Source organism: Entelurus aequoreus, linkage group LG01, assembly GCF_033978785.1.
Source record: "Entelurus aequoreus isolate RoL-2023_Sb linkage group LG01, RoL_Eaeq_v1.1, whole genome shotgun sequence".
In the NCBI taxonomy this organism is placed as follows: domain Eukaryota; kingdom Metazoa; phylum Chordata; class Actinopteri; order Syngnathiformes; family Syngnathidae; genus Entelurus; species Entelurus aequoreus.
In genome coordinates this window covers 14,014,972-14,037,471 of record NC_084731.1, presented here as the reverse complement: position 1 = coordinate 14,037,471, position 22,500 = coordinate 14,014,972, and the positions used below count along the sequence as shown (strand labels likewise).

Genomic DNA, 22,500 nt, shown 5'->3' with positions numbered 1-22,500 from the left:
AGGCACTGGTTCCAGAAGTGGCAAAATGCACAGTTCAATTGACAGATCCACCTTATAAAGACCCATTGGTTCCAGAAGTGTCAAAATACACAGATCTCTTTTCAGAACCACCTTGTGAAGAGGCACTGGTTCCAAAAGTGGCAAAATGCACAGTTCCATTGACAGAGCCACCTTATATAGACCCATTGGTTCCAGAAGTGTCAAAATATACAGTTCCATCAACAGAACCACCCTGTGAAGAGGCATTGGTTCCAGAAGTGGTACAATGCACAGTTCCATTGCCAGAACCACTTTGTAACACAATTGCTTTCTTAGATAAAGACCCAAATCCGGATTTTGCTCCAGCTTTTTCCATTGTTCGTGGAATTGATTCGATCCAATTCAGTCAAGCTGAACTCAACCATGCTGTGAGTTTCCCAGAAGAGAAACCTCTTGTTGATTCAGAACCACAAGGCAATAGTGTCGTCAACCAGGCAGTTAAGTCCAGCTCAAAAACTAAAACACGCAAATCTAAACCGCCATCCTTGGCACTAAAGGACACATCCAGGGAGGAAGTACAACAATCAAACAAGGAGGAACAAGAACTTGTTCCCAAAGCTTCTTATAACTTTGACCCTGACCAGTTAGATGATTGCTTTAATCCTTTCACTACCGGAGGATCCAAAATCCAGAATTCTCCACCACCATGCAGTACAATAGCCTTCCCAAGACTTGAGCCACTTGGTAGTGCTTTGTTGACCTGTGAGGACAGCGCGGCAGCAGCTTCAGCAGAGGAATCAACTTTGGGGGCAAAACCCAAGATGCTGGAGTTTGTTGTGGATGAGGGCACAGTCAAAAAGCCACCGCCAAAGAAATTAGGAAACAGAAAGACAACCAGCAAACTCAAAAAGGAAGTAAAGCCCAAAGTGCCAGAGACTTCCTGTGAACCTGCACCAGAACCTGTCGTATCAGAATCAGTTCCAGACCCAGCATCTCTTTCTGAGCCAGCTCCAGAAACACATTTGCCTGTTTCAGACTCCACTGTGCCTCTAAACCTGGACGACGTTCCCATTCCTCGCAAGGGAACATATAACTTTGATCCCGCTCAGTGGGATGACCCCGACTTCAACCCCTTCGGGAGCAACAGCAAGGTGGACAGTTCACCAGTGCTCCCCGGAGGCTCCTACACCTTCGACCCGGACACTTTGGACAACTGTGCGGACCCTTTCCAACCCTCTAAAACCCTGGGCAACGAGGATTCGTCCAGTCGTTCCCCTCAGCCGGAGAAAAAACAGGAAGACGGAAGCAAAGTGAAAACAGAGCACCCGGCGGGCGCAAAGAAAGTTCGACAAAGCGCCAAGAAAAGCAAAGAAAGGACGGCCAAGTAAGTCTGCTGCTGAACTTCCCAGCATTGTTTTCTTCCTCTTTAAAGCTGGTTTAGGACAGAACACCATCATCAGTCAGAAAACCTCAAATATGAGCTTTCTCTCTCAGGCTGAAAGTATTGTTGACATGGCCCAGTGATGGGAGGAATAGCAAACAACTCTTTGAGCGCCTGCCAAACCCTCAGCGCTGCATACTGGTCATTGGTGTGATTCCTCAGCAGTTATTTTTAGACTCTTCAAAGACTCTTGCATGTTTCTGTCTGCTTGCTTTGTTTACCATCACTCTTATTTGCCTCTATCCATCCATCCATCCATTTTCTACCGCTTGTCCCGTTCAGCTGGAGCCTATCTCAGCTGCATCCGGGGGAAGGCGGGGTACACCCTGGACAAGTCGCCACCTCATCACAGGGCCAACACAGATAGATAGACAACATTCACACTAGGGTTGTGAATCTTTGGGTGTCTCACGATTCGATTCAAAATCGATTTTTTTTTTTTCAATTCAACACGATTCTCGATTCAAAAACGTTTTTTTTTTTGTTTTGTTTTGTTTTAATGAAAACAATACACAACAATACCATAATAATGCAATACAATTTCAAAACCAAACCCGACCCAGAAACATTCAGAATAGCAATAAACAGAGCAATTGAGGACACACAAACATGACACGGAACAATTTAAAAGTAGTGAGACAAAAATGAATATTATCAACAACAGTATCAATATTAGTAACAATTTCAACATAGCAGTGATTAAAAATCCCTCATTGATATTATCATTACAAACATTAAATTTAAAATAAAAAAAAATAAAAAAAAGAACAATAGTGTCACAGTGGCTTACACTTCAATCAATCAATCAATCAATCAATCAATGTTTATTTATATAGCCCTAAATCACAAGTGTCTCAAAGGGCTGTACAAGCCACAACGACATCCTCGGTACAGAGCCCACTTGCATCGCATCTCATAAACTTGACAACACACTGTGTCCAATATTTTCCACAATGATATAATAAGTCATATTTCTGTTCATTTAATAGTTAAAACAATTTTAAATAATGGATCCCATATTCCAATACATGACTCATTATTATCTAAACTAAATGCAGTTTTTTCTACTGATATCATCTCCATAGCTTGTGTGTACCAGTCAGTATGAGTTGGACTATCAACATCTATCCATTTTTTTAATATTACCCTTTTTGTTATTATGCATATTGAAAGAAATACATTTTTACTCTTTGATGACACGTTACTAAATTGATAGAGATCCCCAAGAATACAAGTTTGCAGTGTCATTGGGATGTTTATATTAAGGACTGTGATTGCTTCTTTTGTTGTTTTCAACCATAACTCTTTTATTCTCTGACATTCCCACAATAAATGAACAAGAGTTGCCTCGGCTGCCCGACACTTCATACATAACTTGCTATCTACTACACCAATTTTAAACAGCTGAGAAGATGTAAAATACAATCTATTCAATATCTTAAATTGAGTCAGTTTATCTTTAATGCTTCTAAAGGGCTTATTGGCATTTTTCCAAATATCATTCCATGATATGTCTCTTTCATCTAAAATGTTTAAGTCCATCATCCATTTCCGAACACATGCATCATTTGCATTTCTAGTGTGGTGTTCATTTATTATTCCATAAAATAGTTTAATTAATTTCTTAAATGTATCTTGATTAAAAAGTGCATCTTCCAGTTCATGGCTATTTAAAGACATACTTTCAGAGGATATGCATTTATTTACAGCGTGTTTTAAAGAGATAAAATTTAAAAAATGATTTCTGGGTACATTATATTGATCAACTAAATCATTAAACGGTTTAAAAGAGTTTATATTAATAATATGATGAGGTTTAGTAATACCTCTGTCTTTCCATGTTGTCCATTTAACCACATTTTTATTAATTATGATATTAGGATTGTACCAAAGCGGTTGATTTATAGATGTCATTGAGTTGATTCCTAGAATTTTCTGACACAGTTTTAGAATGTTAAAGGTGGCTTCTATTGGGCTCTGCCTCAATTCATTAAGTTTTTTTTTTTTTAATACAATATAAACTCCCCACATCAATGTCCAAATTCATTAAAATGTTTTTTTGTATGTTGATCCAGTCCTTATCTGCAGAAGAATGAAATAAGTGGCTTGCTTGTTCACAGCCGAAGGAGATATAATAATGTAAGAAGTTTGGTAATTGTAGTCCTCCTTTATCTTGTGTACAAGACAACCTTAAGCATGAACAACTGGCCTTCTTTCCACACCATATAAAATGTGATATCATTGTATCTATTTTCTTAAACCAACTTTTATTAATTAGGACAGGCATCATTTTCAGTATATAATTAACTGCTGGCAGTATACTCATTTTTACTATGTTCACCCGACCCCAAAGTGATATTTGGAGACGTGACCAGCGTTTCATTTTGGATTCTATCTTATGTTTTAAATGTTTAAGATTAAGATTAGATTTGTGCTTGTATAAAGGTTTGGTGTAATGTGTAGTCCTAGATACCGGTATATGATTTCTGCCTCTTTCCATTTAATTTTGGAGTTCTGAACTTGTGATTTCTTGCAGTGTTTATTAAGTGGTAATATGTCACATTTTTCCCAATTGACTTTATACCCTGATAAACAGCCATATTCAGTGATGACATTATTGATATAGTGAAGAGAGGAGTTAACATGTGACAGGTAGAGAATTATGTCGTCACAATACATCCATAGCTTATTATACCATGAATATTATTTTCACTTCTTATTTTTGCAGCTAAGGGTTCAATAACCAAATTAAATAATAATCCAGATGCAGGACATCCCTGTTTTACTCCTCTTTTTAACGAAAAAGGTTCTGAAATATGATTATTGGTTTTGACTGATGCCATGGGCCTTGTATAAAGCATCTTAATCCATTGTATAAAATTATCTCCAAATCCAAATTAACGTAATGTGCAAAACATGAATGAGCAGTTTATGCGGTCGAATGCCTTCTCCGCATCAACAGTACATACTGGGGTGGGATAAGGGAGACTTCTAGCATAGTAAATAACATTAAACAATTTCCTTGTATTGTCTGAAGATTGTCGACCTTCCATGAAGCCAGTTTGGTCAGTATGAATTAATTTTCCTATTACATTTGATAATCGTGTGGCTAAGATTTTTGCCAAGATTCAAAAGGATTCTCTATTCATTCAATACATAGATTTCAGCAGGATCTACCCCAGTCTGCTGACATGCAAGCAGAGTAGTAGATTTTTGTAAAAAGCTTTTTTAATTGTAAAGGACAATGTTTTATCAACTGATTGCAATAATGTACATTTGTTTTAACTATTAAAAGAACCAAAAATATGACTTATTTTATCTTTGTGAAAATATTGGACACAGTGTGTTGTCAAGCTTATGATATGTGATGCAAACTATTGTTCTTTTTTTTAATTTTTATAAATGTCTAATGATAATGTCAATGAGGGATTTTTAATCACTGCTATGTTGAAATTGTTACTAATATTGATACTGTTGTTGATAATATTCATTTTTGTTTCACTACTTTTGGTTTGTTCTGTGTCGTGTTTGTGTCTCCTCTCAATTGCTCTGTTTATTGCAGTTCTGAGTGTTGCTGGGTCGGGTTTGGTTTTGGAATTGGATTGCATTGTTATGGTATTGCTGTGTATTGTTTTGTTGGATTGATTAATTTAAAAAAAATAAAAAATAAAAAAATTAAAAATAAATTTAAAAATTAATAAAAAAATCGATTTTTTTAAAAATGAGAATCGATTCTGAATCGCACAACGTGAGAATCGCGATTCGAATTCGAATCGATTTTTTCCCACACCCCTAATTCACACTCACATTCACACACTAGGGACCATTTAGTGTTGCCAATCAACCTATCCCCAGGTGCATGTCTTTGGAGGTGGGAGGGGCCTATCCCCAGGTGCATGTCTTTGGAGGTGGAAGGAAGCCGGAGTACGCTTTGTGTTATTAGAGTCAAAATTGCACATTTTTCTCGTTACATTTGCTCTTTTATTCCACTTTTTGGTGATAATATTTTTAGAATGTGCTGCGGGCCGCACTTTGCACACCCCTGATCTAAACCATGTGTGGTTTTTGTTCCCTAGGAAGACCTGCAAAGTTGACCAACATGATGAGAGCCAGTCCCAGACGTGCAAGCAGGTAATTTGATGACTTGTTGCTGTGCTTATGGGTCTCACTTACTGCACTCACTCACTGTCTCACTTACTACCATCTCCATTATTTAGCAGCTGTCCAACCTGTAAACACACACAAACAATATGAAATGTTTACAACTGATTACATGTTTTGGAGCCAGAGATGTTGCATTCAATCCTGGTCCTGGCTCTGAGGTTCTTCCGCATCCTTATGGACCTGACTTTGGGTTATAGAAAACCAACTTCCAAAGGAAGGATAGTCCAAACGGGGTATAATTAACATTTACAAGCACCCGCTGATTGTGTATCGGCTCGTGATTGATGCTGAAGAGAATGAAAAGCACACATGAATGTATTTGCTACTAACATATGACACACACATCTCACTCACTGCTAACTATCATGGAAACCTCATGTCAGAAACATTAAAACAAAAGTCTCTAAAAGCCTCTCAATTATGAACAAAGCAAAACTTTACCTAACGGCCGCTTGCTTGGCAGCAGGCCTACAAAGTGGCCTTGTGGTTAGTGTACGCCCTGAGATGGGTAGGTTGTGAGTTTAAACCCTGGCTGAGTCATACCTAAGACTACAAAGAAAACATACAAAATTATTAAAATAAATATAAATTGATGGCATTATTATTATTTAATCACTATTATCATTATTTAATTATTTAAAATTTAAATTAAAATTCATTAAAATTCATTAAAATTCATTAAAATTCATTAAAATTCATTAAAATTCATTAAAATTCATTAAAATTTAAATTTAAATTAAAATGAAAAATTATTAAAAATAAAACAAATAATTTAAAAAAATGCAAGCATTAAACGTTAGCATGCTAATATAAGAGAATCTAGTGGTTAGAGTGTCCGCCCTGAGATCGGTAGGTTGTGAGTTCAAACCCCGGCTGAGTCATACCTAAGACTACAAAGAAAACATACAAAATTATTAAAATATAAATAAAATTAATTAATTAATTAAAAACAAGTATTTAATCACTATTATCATTATTTTATTATTTAAAATTAAAATTAATTAAAATTAAAATTAAAATTTTAAAAAATATTTTAAAAAAAACAAGCATTAAACGTTAGCATGCTAATATAAGAGAATCTAGTGGTTAGAGTGTCCGCCCTGAGATGGGTAGGTTGTGAGTTCAAACCCCGGCTGAGTCATACCAAAGACTACAAAGAAAACATACAAAATGATTAAAATATAAATAAAATAAATAAGATAAATAAATAAATACAAATTATTTTATTATTAATTAAAATTTAAATTTAAATTTAAATTCAAATTTAAAATTATTAAAAATAAATAAAATATTTTTAAAAAACGCATGCATTAAACCAGGGGTCACCAACGCGGTGCCCGCGGGCACCAGGTAGCCCGTAAGGACCAGATGAGTAGCCCGCTGGCCTGTTCTAAAAATAGCTCAAATAGCAGCACTTACCAGTGAGCTGCCTCTATTTTTTGAGTTGTATTTATTTACTAGCAAGCTGGTCTCGCTTTGCCCGACATTTTTAATTCTAAGAGAGACAAAACTCAAATAGAATTTGAAAATCCAAGAAAATATTTTAAAGACTTGGTCTTCACTTGTTTAAATAAATTCATTATTTTTTTTACTTTGCTTCTTATAACTTCCAGAAAGACAATTTTAGAGAAAAAATACAACCTTAAAAATGATTTTAGGATTTTTAAACACATATACCTTTTTACCTTTTAAATTCCTTCCTCTTCTTTCCTGACAATTTAAATCAATGTTCAAGTAAATTTATTTTTTTTATTGTAAAGAATAATAAATACATTTTAATTTAATTCTTCATTTTAGCTTCTGTTTTTTCGACAAAGAATATTTGTGAAATATTTCTTCAAACTTATTATGATTAAAATTCAAAAAAAATATTCTGGCAAATCTAGAAAATCTGTACAATCAAATTTGAATCTTATTTCAAAGTCTTTTGAATTTATTTTAAAAATTTTGTTCTGGAAAATCTAGAAGAAATAATGATTTGTCTTTGTTAGAAATATAGCTTGGTCCAATTTGTTATATATTCTAACAAACTGTAGATTGGATTTTAACCTATTTAAAACATGTCATCAAAATTGTAAAATCAATCTTAATCAGGAAAAATTACTAATGATGTTCCATAAATTCTTTTTTTAACTTTTTCAAAAAGATTCGAATTAGCTAGTTTTTCTCTTCTTTTTTTTGGTTGAATTTTGAATTTTAAAGAGTCGAAATTGAAGATAAACTATGTTTAAAAATTTAATTGTCATTTTTTTCGTATTTTCTCCTCTTTTAAACCTTTCAATTAAGTGTAAATATCATTAATTATTAATAATAACATAGAGTTAAAGGTAAATTGAGCAAATTGGCTATTTCTGGCAATTTATCTAAGTGTGTATCAAACTGGTAGCCCTTCGCATTAATCAGTACCCAAGAAGTAGCTCTTGGTTTCAAAAAGGTTGGTGACCCCTGCACTAAACGTTAGCATGCTAATATAAGAGAATCTAGTGGTTGGAGTGTCCGCCCTGAGATCGGTAGGTCGTGAGTTCAAACCCCGGCCGAGTCATACCAAAGACTACAAAGAAAACATACAAAATTATTAAAAAATACATAAAATAAATACAAATTATTTTAACATTATTTAAAATTAATTAAAATTAAAATTAAAATTAAAATTAAAATTATTACAAATAAAAAAACATTTTAAAAAAAACGCAAGCATTAAATGTTAGCATGCTAATATAAGATAATCTAGTGGTTAGAGTGTCCGCCCTGAGATCGGTAGGTCGTGAGTTCAAACCCAGAGTCATACCAAAGACTATAAAAATGGGAGCCATTACCTCCCTGCTTGGCACTCAGCATCAAGGGTTGGAATTGGGGGTTAAATCACCAAAAATGATTCCCAGGTGCGGCCACTGCTGCTGCTCACTGCTCTCCTCACCTCCCAGGGGGTGAACAAGGGTGATGGGTCAAATGCAGAGAATAATTTCGCTACACCTAGTGTGTGTGTGACTATCATTGGTACTTTAACTTCAACTTTAAGTACAAGGATTTAATTGTGGTAATTTACTCCGCTGTGCCAAGGAAGAGGAGGTTCAGAGCCCGGAGATCTCGCAGCCAGTTCACCACGCCACTGACGAGGAGAAGCTGGCGTCCACGGGCATCGCGGGTCAGACCGCAGACCAGCACCAGCCCAGAGGGGAGCCGGACCATGCCAACAAGAAGCCAATCATGCCCATCAAAGATGGTATTTTATGTTCCTATAATGCAATAATATCAAGTACATGTGTCCAGGATACTTTTATTTATTTGTTCATATAATTAGAGGTTAAAAAGAAAAAAGTCCCATTTCAATTCCATAATTATTATTGTTTTGTTATGTTTTCATTACCTGATTTACTCAATTAAGTCTGATTTGACGTCCGTGTTCGTGAATACAGCATGCAGAATGTATCAACAACACCCACAATGCTGGGAGGGGTAGATGCAAATGTGATTTATCAACAGAATGTATCAACAACACCCACAATACTGGGAGGGGAAGATGCAAATGTGATTTATCAACACTCATCACCTTTGTGGGAGCACTATTTAGCATTTGGTTTAGCAGGTGTGGGACACTCATCACCGTTGTGGGAGCACTATTTAGCATTTGGTTGAGCGGGTGTGGGACTAGATGGCACATGTGGTGGTGAGAGAGAAAGGCAGACCATGGACTAAGAATCCTTGGTCCTCCGTGTACGTTTCAACCTGTTTGGACGGTCAGAAATAAACCAAATATTAGACATAGCGTCTATTCAGCAACATCCTTTTATCATTTCGTAGCAGCCGGATGAGTTAAGGGGCTGAATAAAATTAATTCGATTGATGCGTTATAATGTCAATTGAATTTGTTTGGCATCCAACTTAGGGTTTTGATCGGTGGATGGCATCCAACTTAAGGTTTTGATCAGTGGATGGCATCCAACTTAGGGTTTTGAGCAGTGGATGGCATCCAACTCAGGGTTTTGATCGGTGGATACATCCAACTTAGGGGTTTGATCGGTGGATGACATCCAACTTAGGGTTTTGAACGTTGGATGAAATCCAACTTGGAGTTTTGATCGGTGGATGGCATCCAATTTAGGGTTTTGAACGTTGGATGAAATCCAACTTGGAGTTTTGATCGGTGGATGGCATCCAACTTAGGGTTTTGATCGGTGGATGACATCCAACTTAGGGTTTTGATCGGTGGATGACATCCAAATTAGGGTTTTGATCGGTGGATGACATCCAACTTAGGGTTTTGATCGGTGGATGGCATCCAACTTAGGGTTTTGATCGGTGGATGGCATCCAACTTAGGGTTTTGATCGGTGGATCACATCCAACTTAGGGTTTTGATCGGTGGATGACATCCAATTTAGGGTTTTGATCGGTGGATGACATCCAACTTAGGGGTTTGATCGGTGGATGAAATCCAACTTAGGGTGTTGATCGGTGGATGAAATCCAACTTGGAGTTTTGATCGGTGGATGGCATCCAATTTAGGGTTTTGATCGGTGGATGACATCCAACTTAGGGTTTTGATCTGTGAATAGTATCCAACTTAGGGTTTTGATCGGTGGATGACATCCAATTTAGGGTTTTGATCGGTGGATGACATCCAACTTAGGGGTTTGATCGGTGGATGACATCCAACTTAGGGGTTTGATCGGTGGATGACATCCAACTTAGGGTGTTGATCGGTGGATGAAATCCAACTTGGAGTTTTGATCGGTGGATGGCATCCAATTTAGGGTTTTGATCGGTGGATGACATCCAACTTAGGGTTTTGATCGGTGGATGACATCCAACTTAGGGTTTTGATCAGTGGATGACATCCAACTTAGGCTTTTGATCGATGGATGGCATCCAACTTAGGGTTTTGATCGGTGGATGACATCCAACTTAGGGTTTTGATCGGTGGATGACATCCAACTTAGGGTTTTGATCAGTGGATGGCATCCAACTCAGGGTTTTGATCGGTGGATAACATCCAACTTAGGGTTTTGATCGGTGGATGGCATCCAACTTAGGGTTTTGATCGGTGGATGACATCCAACTTTGGGTTTTGATTGGTTAATGGCATCCAACTTAGGGTTTTGATCGGTGGATGACATCCAACTTAGGGTTTTGATCGGTGGATGACATCCAATTTAGGGTTTTGATCGGTGGATGACATCCAACTTAGGGGTTTGATCGGTGGATGACATCCAACTTAGGGTTTTGATCGGTGGATGAAATCCAACTTGGAGTTTTGATCGGTGGATGGCATCCAATTTAAGGTTTTGATCGGTGGATGACATCCAACTTAGGGTTTTGATCGGTGGATGACATCCAATTTGGAGTTTTGATCGGTGGATGACATCCAATTTAGGGTTTTGATCGGTGGATGACGTCCAACTTAGGGTTTTGATCGGTGGATGACATCCAACTTAGGGTTTTGATCGGTGGATGACATCCAACTTAGGGTTTTGATCGGTGTATGACATCCAACTTAGGGTTTTGATCGGTGGATGACATCCAACTTAGGGTTTTGATCGGTGAATGGCATCCAACTTAGGGTTTTGATCGGTGAATGGCATCCAATTTGGAGTTTTGATCGGTGGATGACATCCAATTTAGGGTTTTGATTCGTGGATGACATCCAACTTAGGGTTTTTATCGGTGAATAGCATCCAACTTAGGGTTTTGATCGGTGGATGACATCCAACTTAGGGTTTTGATCAGTGGATGACATCCAACTTAGGCTTTTGATCGATGGATGGCATCCAACTTAGGGTTTTGATCGGTGGATGGCATCCAATTTGGGGTTTTGATCGGTGGATGACATCCAACTTAGGGTTTTGATCGGTGAATGGCATCCAACTTAGGGTTTTGATCGGTGGATGACATCCAATTTGGAGTTTTGATCGGTGGATGACATCCAATTTAGGGTTTTGATTCGTGGATGACATCCAACTTAGGGTTTTTATCGGTGAATAGCATCCAACTTAGGGTTTTGATCGGTGGATGACATCCAACTTAGGGTTTTGATCAGTGGATGACATCCAACTTAGGCTTTTGATCGGTGGATGACATCCAACTTAGGGGTTTGATCGGTGGATGACATCCAACTTAGGGTTTTGATCGGTGGATGAAATCCAACTTGGAGTTTTGATCGGTGGATGGCATCCAATTTAAGGTTTTGATCGGTGGATGACATCCAACTTAGGGTTTTGATCGGTGAATGGCATCCAACTTAGGGTTTTGATCGGTGGATGGCATCCAATTTGGAGTTTTGATCGGTGGATGACATCCAATTTAGGGTTTTGATCGGTGGATGACATCCAACTTAGGGTTTTGATCGGTCAATAGCATCCAACTTAGGGTTTTGATCGGTGGATGACATCCAACTTAGGGTTTTGATCGGTGGATGACATCCAATTTAGGGTTTTGATCGGTGGATACATCCAACTTAGGGGTTTGATCGGTGGATGACATCCAACTTGGGGTTTTGAACGTTGGATGAAATCCAACTTGGAGTTTTGATCGGTGGATGGCATCCAATTTAGGGTTTTGATCGGTGGATGACATCCAACTTAGGGTTTTGATCGGTGAATGGCATCCAACTTAGGGGTTTGATCGGTGGATGACATCCAACTTGGGGTTTTGAACGTTGGATGAAATCCAACTTGGAGTTTTGATCGGTGGATGACATCCAATTTGGAGTTTTGATCGGTGGATGACATCCAATTTAGGGTTTTGATCGGTGGATGACATCCAACATAGGGTTTTGATCGGTGAATAGCATCCAACTTAGGGTTTTGATCGGTGGATGGCATCCAACTTAGGGTTTTGATCGGTGGATGACATCCAACTTAAGGTTTTGATCGGTGGATGACATCCAACTTAAGGTTTTGATCGGTGGATGACATCCAACTTAGGGTTTTGATCTGTGGATGACATCCAATTTAGGGTTTTCATCAGTGGATGACATCCAACTTAGGGTTTTGATCGGTGGATGGCATCCAACTTAGGGTTTTGATCGATGGATGGCATCCAACTTAGGGTTTTGATCGGTGGATGACATCCAACTTAAGGTTTTGATCGGTGGATGACATCCAACTTAAGGTTTTGATCGGTGGATGACATCCAACTTAGGGTTTTGATCTGTGGATGACATCCAATTTAGGGTTTTGATCTGTGGATGACATCCAACTTAGGGTTTTGATCGGTGGATGACATCCAACTTAGGGTTTTGATCGGTGGATGGCATCCAACTTAGGGTTTTGATCGGTGGATGACATCCAACTTAGGGTTTTGATCGGTGGATGGCATCCAACTTAGGCTTGGCAGTGGCCACTTTTCATTCAACGATGTTTTGTTCCCCCACAAAGACGAGGAGACCAAGAAGATCCACTGCAAGGAGCAGAAGAACATGAGTGCTTCCAAAGAAGATGTAAGTAAAGATGCAGTAAGTCAACTCTCTTCACCTTGTTTGACTTTTATGTTTACTTTTGAACACACACAAGTCCATCATTTCACCTCAGACAGTATTAATTAAACATGACATGGTATGAACCTATGCAAATATGAAAGTTTTTACCAGACAGAATGTTCATGTGTGACATGATTTGAATAAGCTTTTGTCTTATTTCAACAAGTGCTGGTGGAACTTGAACTGTAAAACTAGAGCCTCTTTCACATCCTGCAAACAAACCAAAATTGTAAACATGGCACCCGTGCCTTTTACACAGAACTTAGTCGAGCAGAATATTATGTGTGCTTTCACACAGAGATGTATTCTTTTTGCATTATTTGAACCTCGGGTGAAGGTAACGTAACCTTTGCAAACCAGACTTTCAAACCAAGGCACACAGTTGGTGACAGTTTACAAACATTTATTGAAATCCCAAAAGTGTCACGAGGTGAACAACAACAACAAGCAGCCACAACCTCAGTAGATGTTTGATGCATGGAGACCCAAACTCCTGCTAAGGACAGAGAAACTCCTCTGGCAGTGACAGACAGCAGACTGTCAGAAAAACGGCATTTTCCAACTTAAATAGCCCATAGCCCCGCCCACTAGCTGGGACCAATTTGACAGGGGAAATTAAAGGCCTACTGAAATGAATTTTTTTTATTTAAACGGGGATAGCAGATCTATTCTATGTGTCATACTTGATCATTTCGCGATATTGCCATATTTTTGCTGAAAGGATTTAGTATAGAACAACGACGATAAAGATTGCAACTTTTGGTATCTGATAAAAAAAAGGCTTGCCCCTACCGGAAGTAGCGTGACGTAGTCAGTTGAACATATACGCAAAGTTCCCTATTGTTTACAATGATGGCCGCATGAAGTGAGAGAGATTCGGACCGAGAAAGCGACAATTTCCCCATTAATTTGAGCGAGGATGAAAGATTTGTGGATGAGTAAAGTGCAAGTGAAGGACTAGTGGGGAGTTGAAGCTATTCAGATAGGGAAGATGCTGTGAGAGCCGGGGGTGACCTGATATTCAGCTGGGAATGACTACAACAGTAAATAAACACAAGACATATATATACTCTATTAGCCACAACACAACCAGGCTTATATTTAATATGCCACAAATTAATCCTGCATAAAAACACCTAAGTGTTTGTTATGCTAGCTCCTAGCTCCTCTGCTAGCTCCTAGCTCCATAGAACACGCCAATACAATTCAAACACCTGATCAACACACACAATCACTCAGCCCAAAAGACCGTTCACCTAACCCAAGGTTCATAAAGCTTATATATTTTAAAAAAGTTACGTACATACGCAAAAAAAAGTTGCGCACATACGGTCAAGCGATCAAATGTTTAGAAGCCAAAGCTGCATACTCACAGTAGCACGTCTGCGTCTTTGTCATCCAAATCAAAGTAATACTGGTAAGAGTCTGTGTTGTCCCAGTTCTCTACAGGCGTCTGTGTATCGAAGTCAAAAGTCCTCCTGGTTAGAGTCTCTGTTATCCGAGTTCTTCCATCTTGACTGCATCTTCCGGGAATGTAAACAAAGAAGCGCCGGCTGTGTACTGTTGTTACTGACTACGTTCGAAAAATACGTCCATTTCGCACCGACAACTTTCTTCTTTGCTTGCTCAGCTTCCTTCTTCATAATGCAATGAACATGATTGCAACAGATTCACGAACACAGATGTCTAGAATACTGTGGAATTATGAAATGAAAACAGAGCTTTTTCGTATTGGCTTCAATGTGGAAGGCATACCCGTGTTCCCCGGGCTACGTCACGCGCATACGTCATCCTCAGAGGCGTTTCGAACCGGAAGTTTAGCGGCAAATTTAAAATGTCACTTTATAAGTTAACCCGGCCGTATTGGCATGTGTTATAATGTTAAGATTTCATCATTGATATATAAACTATCAGACTGCGTGGTCGGTAGTAGTGGCTTTCAGTAGGCCTTTAAGAAAACAGTTATTTTGTAATTTACACCATAAATAACCATCACATGTCTAAAAAGCAGACCTGGGCAAATGAAGGCCCGGGGGCCACATGCAGCCTGTTAAGCTTTTCAATCTGGCCCGCCGAACATTCCCAAACATTTTTTTTAGATGTTTAAGATGTAAAGTGTAGCTGCCATTATGATGTGCACTCATATTTTCTAACGACCGTAAGTCTTCAACTATACTAAGTCTTTCAATGGTTGGAATCTGCGTTTATGGATGATATACAAGTTACTATGGTAATCAAATTAGTTACTATGGTCATCTAATTAGTTACTATGGTCATGTAATTAGTTACTATGGTAATCTACGTCACAGCAGCTCAGACGAGGCACCAAGCAGTGTGGGCGGGAAGCGTTTCCACAGGAGCGGAAGGAGATTTTCACAACAAAGTTCTAAAGCTTAGTGATGTATCAGATATATCAGATTGTAGGTGGGTTTATTTTGTACCCTTCGTGTTCATATTTCACTTTCGATCGAAAGGGGGTGTGACGTTCATATTTTGTCAATATTCAGTGTTTTATCGTTCATAGAAATTTTTAAAATTCCATTACGTTTTTTTAAGGCGGTCTGTCATAACGTTTTTAGCATTCAATCAGACATTATAGTGAGGTTTTGTATTAGTGTTCCTAAAAATAGATATACCGGCCCCCAGACACTTTTTGTTTCTCTAAATGTGGCCCCCGAGTCAAAATAATTGCCCAGGCCTGCTAAAAAGTATTCACATTACTTACATTACTTACACTTTTGCATGTGTAGAGCAGTCATTTTTGTACACTGTGTATTCAGGCTTAGACAACACAACTTTTAAATGTCCAGTGTCCCTCCGCAACACCCAGCTCCTGAGAACCATGGGTCAGCCCAAATTAGGCCTAATCAGTCAAGGCAGGTGTGCTCACCTATATGAAGCCCTCAGCCCCACCCTGACTCTTTTAGCCACCCGTTCAGAGCCATGGTGAGTGACAGGTTGCAATTTGATTGTTAAGCATGCTTTCCACTGACTAAAATTCATTTAAGAAAATAAATGAATAATTACAGTTTAGTGAAAGTTGTGACTTTTTGGCGCTCTAAGGAAAAGGATCATTTTGGTCGCCAAACTACGCCCGCGTCCTGTAAGGAAAACCTAAACACTTCGACATTTATCATCCTCCATATGTCTAATCTGTCTGGGTACATTTAGAAAGTGATCAGATGAAACATGGAGGAGGAAGTCTTTACAGAACACCTCGAAAAGGTGAAAATCTGCAGAAAAATTACCTTGTTGAATGTTTTGAGGTTAAAAATGTCCAGAAAAGATGCAGAGTTAGAAACAACTGTAGTACATTTTTTCCACTTGCAGTAATTTGGTGGAAAAAACACAGTACATTTAATGGTAAAATTCTGGTGACTGAGCTGGCAGTTTTTTTTTATCGTTGAATCTATTAAAAAAATAAAAATGACAGGCTAATGAGTTGCGTTTGAGTTTAAGAACCGTGCTCTACGGTAAAGTTGGGACTTTTTGACACTCTAAGGACAAGTATAGTCTTTGCCTGCGTCCTGTAAGGAAAACCTAACAACTTTGACATTTATCATCCTCCATCTGTCTAATCTGTCTGGGTACATTTAGAAAGTGATCAGATGAAACAGAACACCTCGAAAAGGTGAAAATCTGCAGAAAAATTACCTTGTTGAATGTTTTGAGGTTAAAAATGTCCAGAAAAGATGCAGAGTTAGAAACAACTGTAGTACATTTTTTCCATTTGCAGTAATTTGGTGGAAAAAAACACCATAAATTTAATGGTAAAATTCTGGTGACTGAGCTGGCAGTTTTTTTTCATCGTTGAATCTATTAAAAAAATAATAATGACAGGCTAATGAGTTGCGTTTGAGTTTAAGAACCGTGCTCTACGGTAAAGTTGTGACTTTTTGACACTCTAAGGACAAGTATAGTCTTTGCCCGCGTCATGTAAGGAAAACCTAACAACTTTGACATTTATCATCCTCCATATGTGTAATCTGTCTGGGTACATTTAGAAAGTGAACAGATGAATAAGAACACCTCGAAAAGGTGAAAATCTGCAGAAAAATTACCTTGTTGAATGTTTTGAGGTTAAAAATGTCCAGAAAAGATGCAGAGTTAGAAACAACTGTAGTACATTTTTTCCCATTTGTAGTAATTTGGTGGAAAAAAACACCGTGAATTTAATGGTAAAATTCTGGTGACTGAACTGGCAGTTTTTTTTCATCGTTAAATCTATTAAAAAAATAATAATGACAGGCTAATGAGTTGCGTTTGAGTTTAAGAACCGTGCTCTACGGTAAAGTTGTGACTTTTTGACACTCTAAGGACAAGTATAGTCTTTGCCCGCGTCCTGTAAGGAAAACCTAACAACTTTGACATTTATCATCCTCCATATGTGTAATCTGTCTGGGTACATTTAGAAAGTGACCAGATGAAACAGAACACCTCGAAAAGGTGAAAATCTGCAGAAAAATTACCTTGTTGAATGTTTTGAGGTTAAAAATGTCCAGAAAAGATGCAGAGTTAGAAACAACTGTAGTACATTTTTTCCATTTGTAGTATTTGGTGGAAAAAAACACCGTGAATTTAATGGTAAAATTCTGGTGAATAGGCTGGAAGTTTTTTTTCATCGTTGAATCTATTAAAAAAATAATAATGACAGGCTAATGAGTTGCGTTTGAGTTTAAGAACCGTGCTCTACGGTAAAGTTGTGACTTTTTGACACTCTAAGGACAAGTATAGTCTTTGCCCGCGTCCTGTAAGGAAAACCTAACAACTTTGACATTTATCATCCTCCATATGTCTAATCTGTCTGGGTACATTTAGAAAGTGACCAGATGAAACAGAACACCTCGAAAAGGTGAAAATCTGCAGAAAAATTACCTTGTTGAATGTTTTGAGGTTAAAAATGTCCAGAAAAGATGCAGAGTTAGAAACAACTGTAGTACATTTTTTCCACTTGCAGTAATTTGGTGGAAAAAACACTGTACATTTAATGGTAAAATTCTGGTGACTGAGCTGGCAGTTTTTTTTAATCGTTGAATCTATTAAAAAAATTAAAATGACAGGCTAATGAGTTGCATTTGAGTTTAAGAACCGTGCTCTACGGTAAAGTTGTGACTTTTTGACACTAAGGACAAGTATAGTCTTCGCCCACGTCCTGTAAGGAAAACCTAACAACTTCGACATTTATCATCCTCCATCTAATCTGTCTGGGTACATTTAGAAAGTGACCAGATGAAACAGAACACCTCGAAAAGGTGAAAATCTGCAGAAAAATTACCTTGTTGAATGTTTTGAGGTTAAAAATGTCCAGAAAAGATGCAGAGTTAGAAACAACTGTAGTACATTTTTTCCCATTAGTAGTAATTTGGTGGAAAAAAACACAGTGAATTTAATGGTAAAATTCTGGTGAATAGGCTGGAAGTTTTTTTTCATCGTTGAATCTATTAAAAAAAAAATAATGACAGGCTAATGAGTTGCGTTTGAGTTTAAGAACCGTGCTCTACGGTAAAGTTGTGACTTTTTGACACTCTAAGGGCAAGTATAGTCTTCGCCCGCGTCCTGTAAGGAAAACCTAACAACTTTGACATTTATCATCCTCCATCTGTGTAATCTGTCTGGGTACATTTAGAAAGTGATCAGGTGAAACAGAACACCTCGAAAAGGTGAAAATCTGCAGAAAAATTACCTTGTTGAATGTTTTGAGGTTAAAAATGTCCAGAAAAGATGCAGAGTTAGAAACAACTGTAGTACATTTTTTCCACTTGCAGTAATTTGGTGGAAAAAACACCGTGAATTTAATGGTAAAATCCTGGTGAATAGGCTGGAAGTTTTTTTTCATCGTTGAATCTATTAAAAAAATAATAATGACAGGCTAATGAGTTGCGTTTGAGTTTAAGAACCGTGCTCTACGGTAAAGTTGTGACTTTTTGACACTCTAAGGACAAGTATAGTCTTTGCCCGCGTCCTGTAAGGTAAACCTAACAACTTTGACATTTATCATCCTCCATCTAATCTGTCTGGGTACATTTAGAAAGTGACCAGATGAAACAGAACACCTCGAAAAGGTGAAAATCTGCAGAAAAATTACCTTGTTGAATGTTTTGAGGTTAAAAATGTCCAGAAAAGATGCAGAGTTAGAAACAACTGTAGTACGTTTTTTTCATTTGCAGTAATTTGGTGGAAAAAACACCATGAATTTAATGGTAATATTCTGGTGACTGAGCTGGCAGTTTTTTTTCATCGTTGAATCTATTAAAATAATAATAATGACAGGCTAATGAGTTGCGTTTGAGTTTAAGAACCGTGCTCTACGGTAAAGTTGGGACTTTTTGACGCTCTAAGGACAAGTATAGTCTTTGCCCGCGTCCTGTAGGGAAAACCTAACAACTTTGACATTTATCATCCTCCATCTAATCTGTCTGGGTACATTTAGAAAGTGACCAGATGAAACATGGAGGAGGAAGTGTTCACAGAACAACACCTGAAAATGGTGAAAATCTGCAGAAAAAGACCTTGTTGAATGTTTTGAGGTTAAAAATGTCCAGAAAAGATGCAGAGTTAGAAACAACTGTAGTACATTTTTTGCCATTTGTAGTAATTTGGTGGAAAAAAACACAGTGAATTTAATGGTAAAATTCTGGTGAATAGGCTGGAATTTTTTTTTCATCGTTGAATCTATTAAAATAATAATAATGACAGGCTAATGAGTTGCGTTTGAGTTTAAGAACCGTGCTCTACGGTAAAGTTGTGACTTTTTGACGCTCTAAGGACAAGTATAGTCTTTGCCCGCGTCCTGTAAGGAAAACCTAACAACTTTGACATTTATCATCCTCCATCTGTCTAATCTGTCTGGGTACATTTAGAAAGTGATCAGGTGAAACAGAACACCTCGAAAAGGTGAAAATCTGCAGAAAAATTACCTTGTTGAATGTTTTGAGGTTAAAAATGTCCAGAAAAGATGCAGAGTTAGAAACAACTGTAGTACATTTTTTCCACTTGCAGTAATTTGGTGGAAAAACACCGTGAATTTAATGGTAAAATTCTGGTGACTGAACTGGCAGGTTTTTTTAATCGTTGAATCTATTAAAATAATAATAATGACAGGCTAATGAGTTGCGTTTGAGTTTAAGAACCGTGCTCTACGGTAAAGTTGTGACTTTTTTACGCTCTAAGGACAAGTATAGTCTTTGCCCGCGTCCTGTAAGGAAAACCTAACAACTTTGACATTTATCATCCTCCATCTAATCTGTCTGGGTACATTTAGAAAGTGACCAGATGAAACAGAACACCTCGAAAAGGTGAGAATCTGCAGAAAAATTACCTTGTTGAATGTTTTGAGGTTAAAAATGTCCAGAAAAGATGCAGAGTTAGAAACAACTGTAGTACATTTTTTCCATTTGCAGTAATTTGGTGGAAAAAAACACCGTAAATTTAATGGTAAAATTCTGGTGACTGAACTGGCAGGTTTTTTTAATCGTTGAATCTATTAAAAAAAAAATAATGACAGGCTAATGAGTTGCGTTTGAGTTTAAGAACCGTGCTCTACGGTAAAGTTGTGACTTTTTGACGCTCTAAGGACAAGTATAGTCTTTGCCTGCGTCATGTAAGGAAAACCTAACAACTTTGACATTTATCATCCTCCATCTGTCTAATCTGTCTGGGTACATTTAGAAAGTGATCAGATGAAACAGAACACCTCGAAAAGGTGAAAATCTGCAGAAAAATTACCTTGTTGAATGTTTTGAGGTTAAAAATGTCCAGAAAAGATGCAGAGTTAGAAACAACTGTAGTACATTTTTTCCATTTGCAGTAATTTAGTGGAAAAAAACACCGTAAATTTAATGGTAAAATTCTGGTGACTGAACTGGCAGTTTTTTTAATCGTGGAATCTATTTAAAAAAAAAATAATGACAGGCTAATGAGTTGCGTTTGAGTTTAAGAACCGTGCTCTACGGTAAAGTTGTGACTTTTTTACGCTCTAAGGACAAGTATAGTCTTTGCCCGCGTCCTGTAAGGAAAACCTAACAACTTTGACATTTATCATCCTCCATCTGTCTAATCTGTCTGGCTACATTTAGAAAGTGATCAGGTGAAACAGAACACCTCGAAAAGGTGAAAATCTGCAGAAAAATTACCTTGTTGAATGTTTTGAGGTTAAAAAAGTCCAGAAAGATGCAGAGTTAGAAACAACTGTAGTACATTTTTTCCATTTGCAGTAATTTGGTGGAAAAAAACACCGTAAATTTAATGGTAAAATTCTGGTGACTGAACTGGCAGTTTTTTTTCATCGTTAAATCTATTAAAATAATAATAATGACAGGCTAATGAGTTGCGTTTGAGTTTAAGAACCGTGCTCTACGGTAAAGTTGTGACTTTTTTACGCTCTAAGGACAAGTATAGTCTTTGCCCGCGTCCTGTAAGGAAAACCTAACAACTTTGACATTTATCATCCTCCATATGTCTAATCTGTCTGGGTACATTTAGAAAGTGATCAGGTGAAACAGAACACCTCGAAAAGGTGAAAATCTGCAGAAAAATTACCTTGTTGAATGTTTTGAGGTTAAAAATGTCCAGAAAAGATGCAGAGTTAGAAACAACTGTAGTACATTTTTTCCCATTTGTAGTAATTTGGTGGAAAAAAACCCCGTGAATTTAATGGTAAAATTCTGGTGAATAGGCTGGAAGTTTTTTTTCATCGTTGAATCTATTAAAATAATAATAATGACAGGCTAATGAGTTGCGTTTGAGTTTAAAAACCGTGCTCTACGGTAAAGTTGTGACTTTTTGACACTCTAAGGACAAGTATAGTCTTCTGTAAGGAAAACTTAACAACTTTGACATTTATCATCCTCCATCTGTCTAATCTGTCTGGGTACATTTAGAAAGTGATCAGGTGAAACAGAACACCTCGAAAAGGTGAAAATCTGCAGAAAAATTACCTTGTTGAATGTTTTGAGGTTAAAAATGTCCAAAAAAGATGCAGAGTTAGAAACAACTGTAGTACATTTTTTCCCATTTGTAGTAATTTGGTGGAAAAAAACCCCGTGAATTTAATGGTAAAATTCTGGTGAATAGGCTGGAAGTTTTTTTTCATCGTTGAATCTATTAAAATAATAATAATGACAGGCTAATGAGTTGCGTTTGAGTTTAAGAACCGTGCTCTACGGTAAAGTTGTGACTTTTTGACACTCTAAGGACAAGTATAGTCTTCGCCCGCGTCATGTAAGGAAAACCTAACAACTTTGACATTTATCATCCTCCATCTGTCTAATCTGTCTGGGTACATTTAGAAAGTGAACAGATGAAACAGAACACCTCGAAAAGGTGAAAATCTGCAGAAAAATTACCTTGTTGAATGTTTTGAGGTTAAAAATGTCCAGAAAAGATGCAGAGTTAGAAACAACTGTAGTACATTTTTTCCATTTGCAGTAATTTGGTGGAAA

The 22,500-nt window shown here is 37.5% G+C and overlaps 1 protein-coding gene across 3 annotated transcripts in view; it reads left to right on the top strand.

The window, feature by feature from the left end:
- Positions 1-22,500, top strand: part of tacc1 (transforming, acidic coiled-coil containing protein 1) — an 83,322-nt gene that overhangs the window by 53,035 nt on the left and 7,787 nt on the right. For 2 of the 3 annotated variants that reach the window (XM_062044328.1, XM_062044309.1), the window contains exons 3-6: positions 1-1,363; positions 5,497-5,551; positions 8,645-8,807; positions 12,960-13,036. The exon at positions 1-1,363 is cut by the window's left edge and continues 480 nt beyond it. In XM_062044328.1, the coding sequence (XP_061900312.1) occupies positions 1-1,363; positions 5,497-5,551; positions 8,645-8,807; positions 12,960-13,036 (1,658 nt within the window). The remainder of the gene's footprint in view (positions 1,364-5,496; positions 5,552-8,644; positions 8,808-12,959; positions 13,037-22,500) is intronic. The other variant, XM_062044318.1, reaches the window with a different exon arrangement.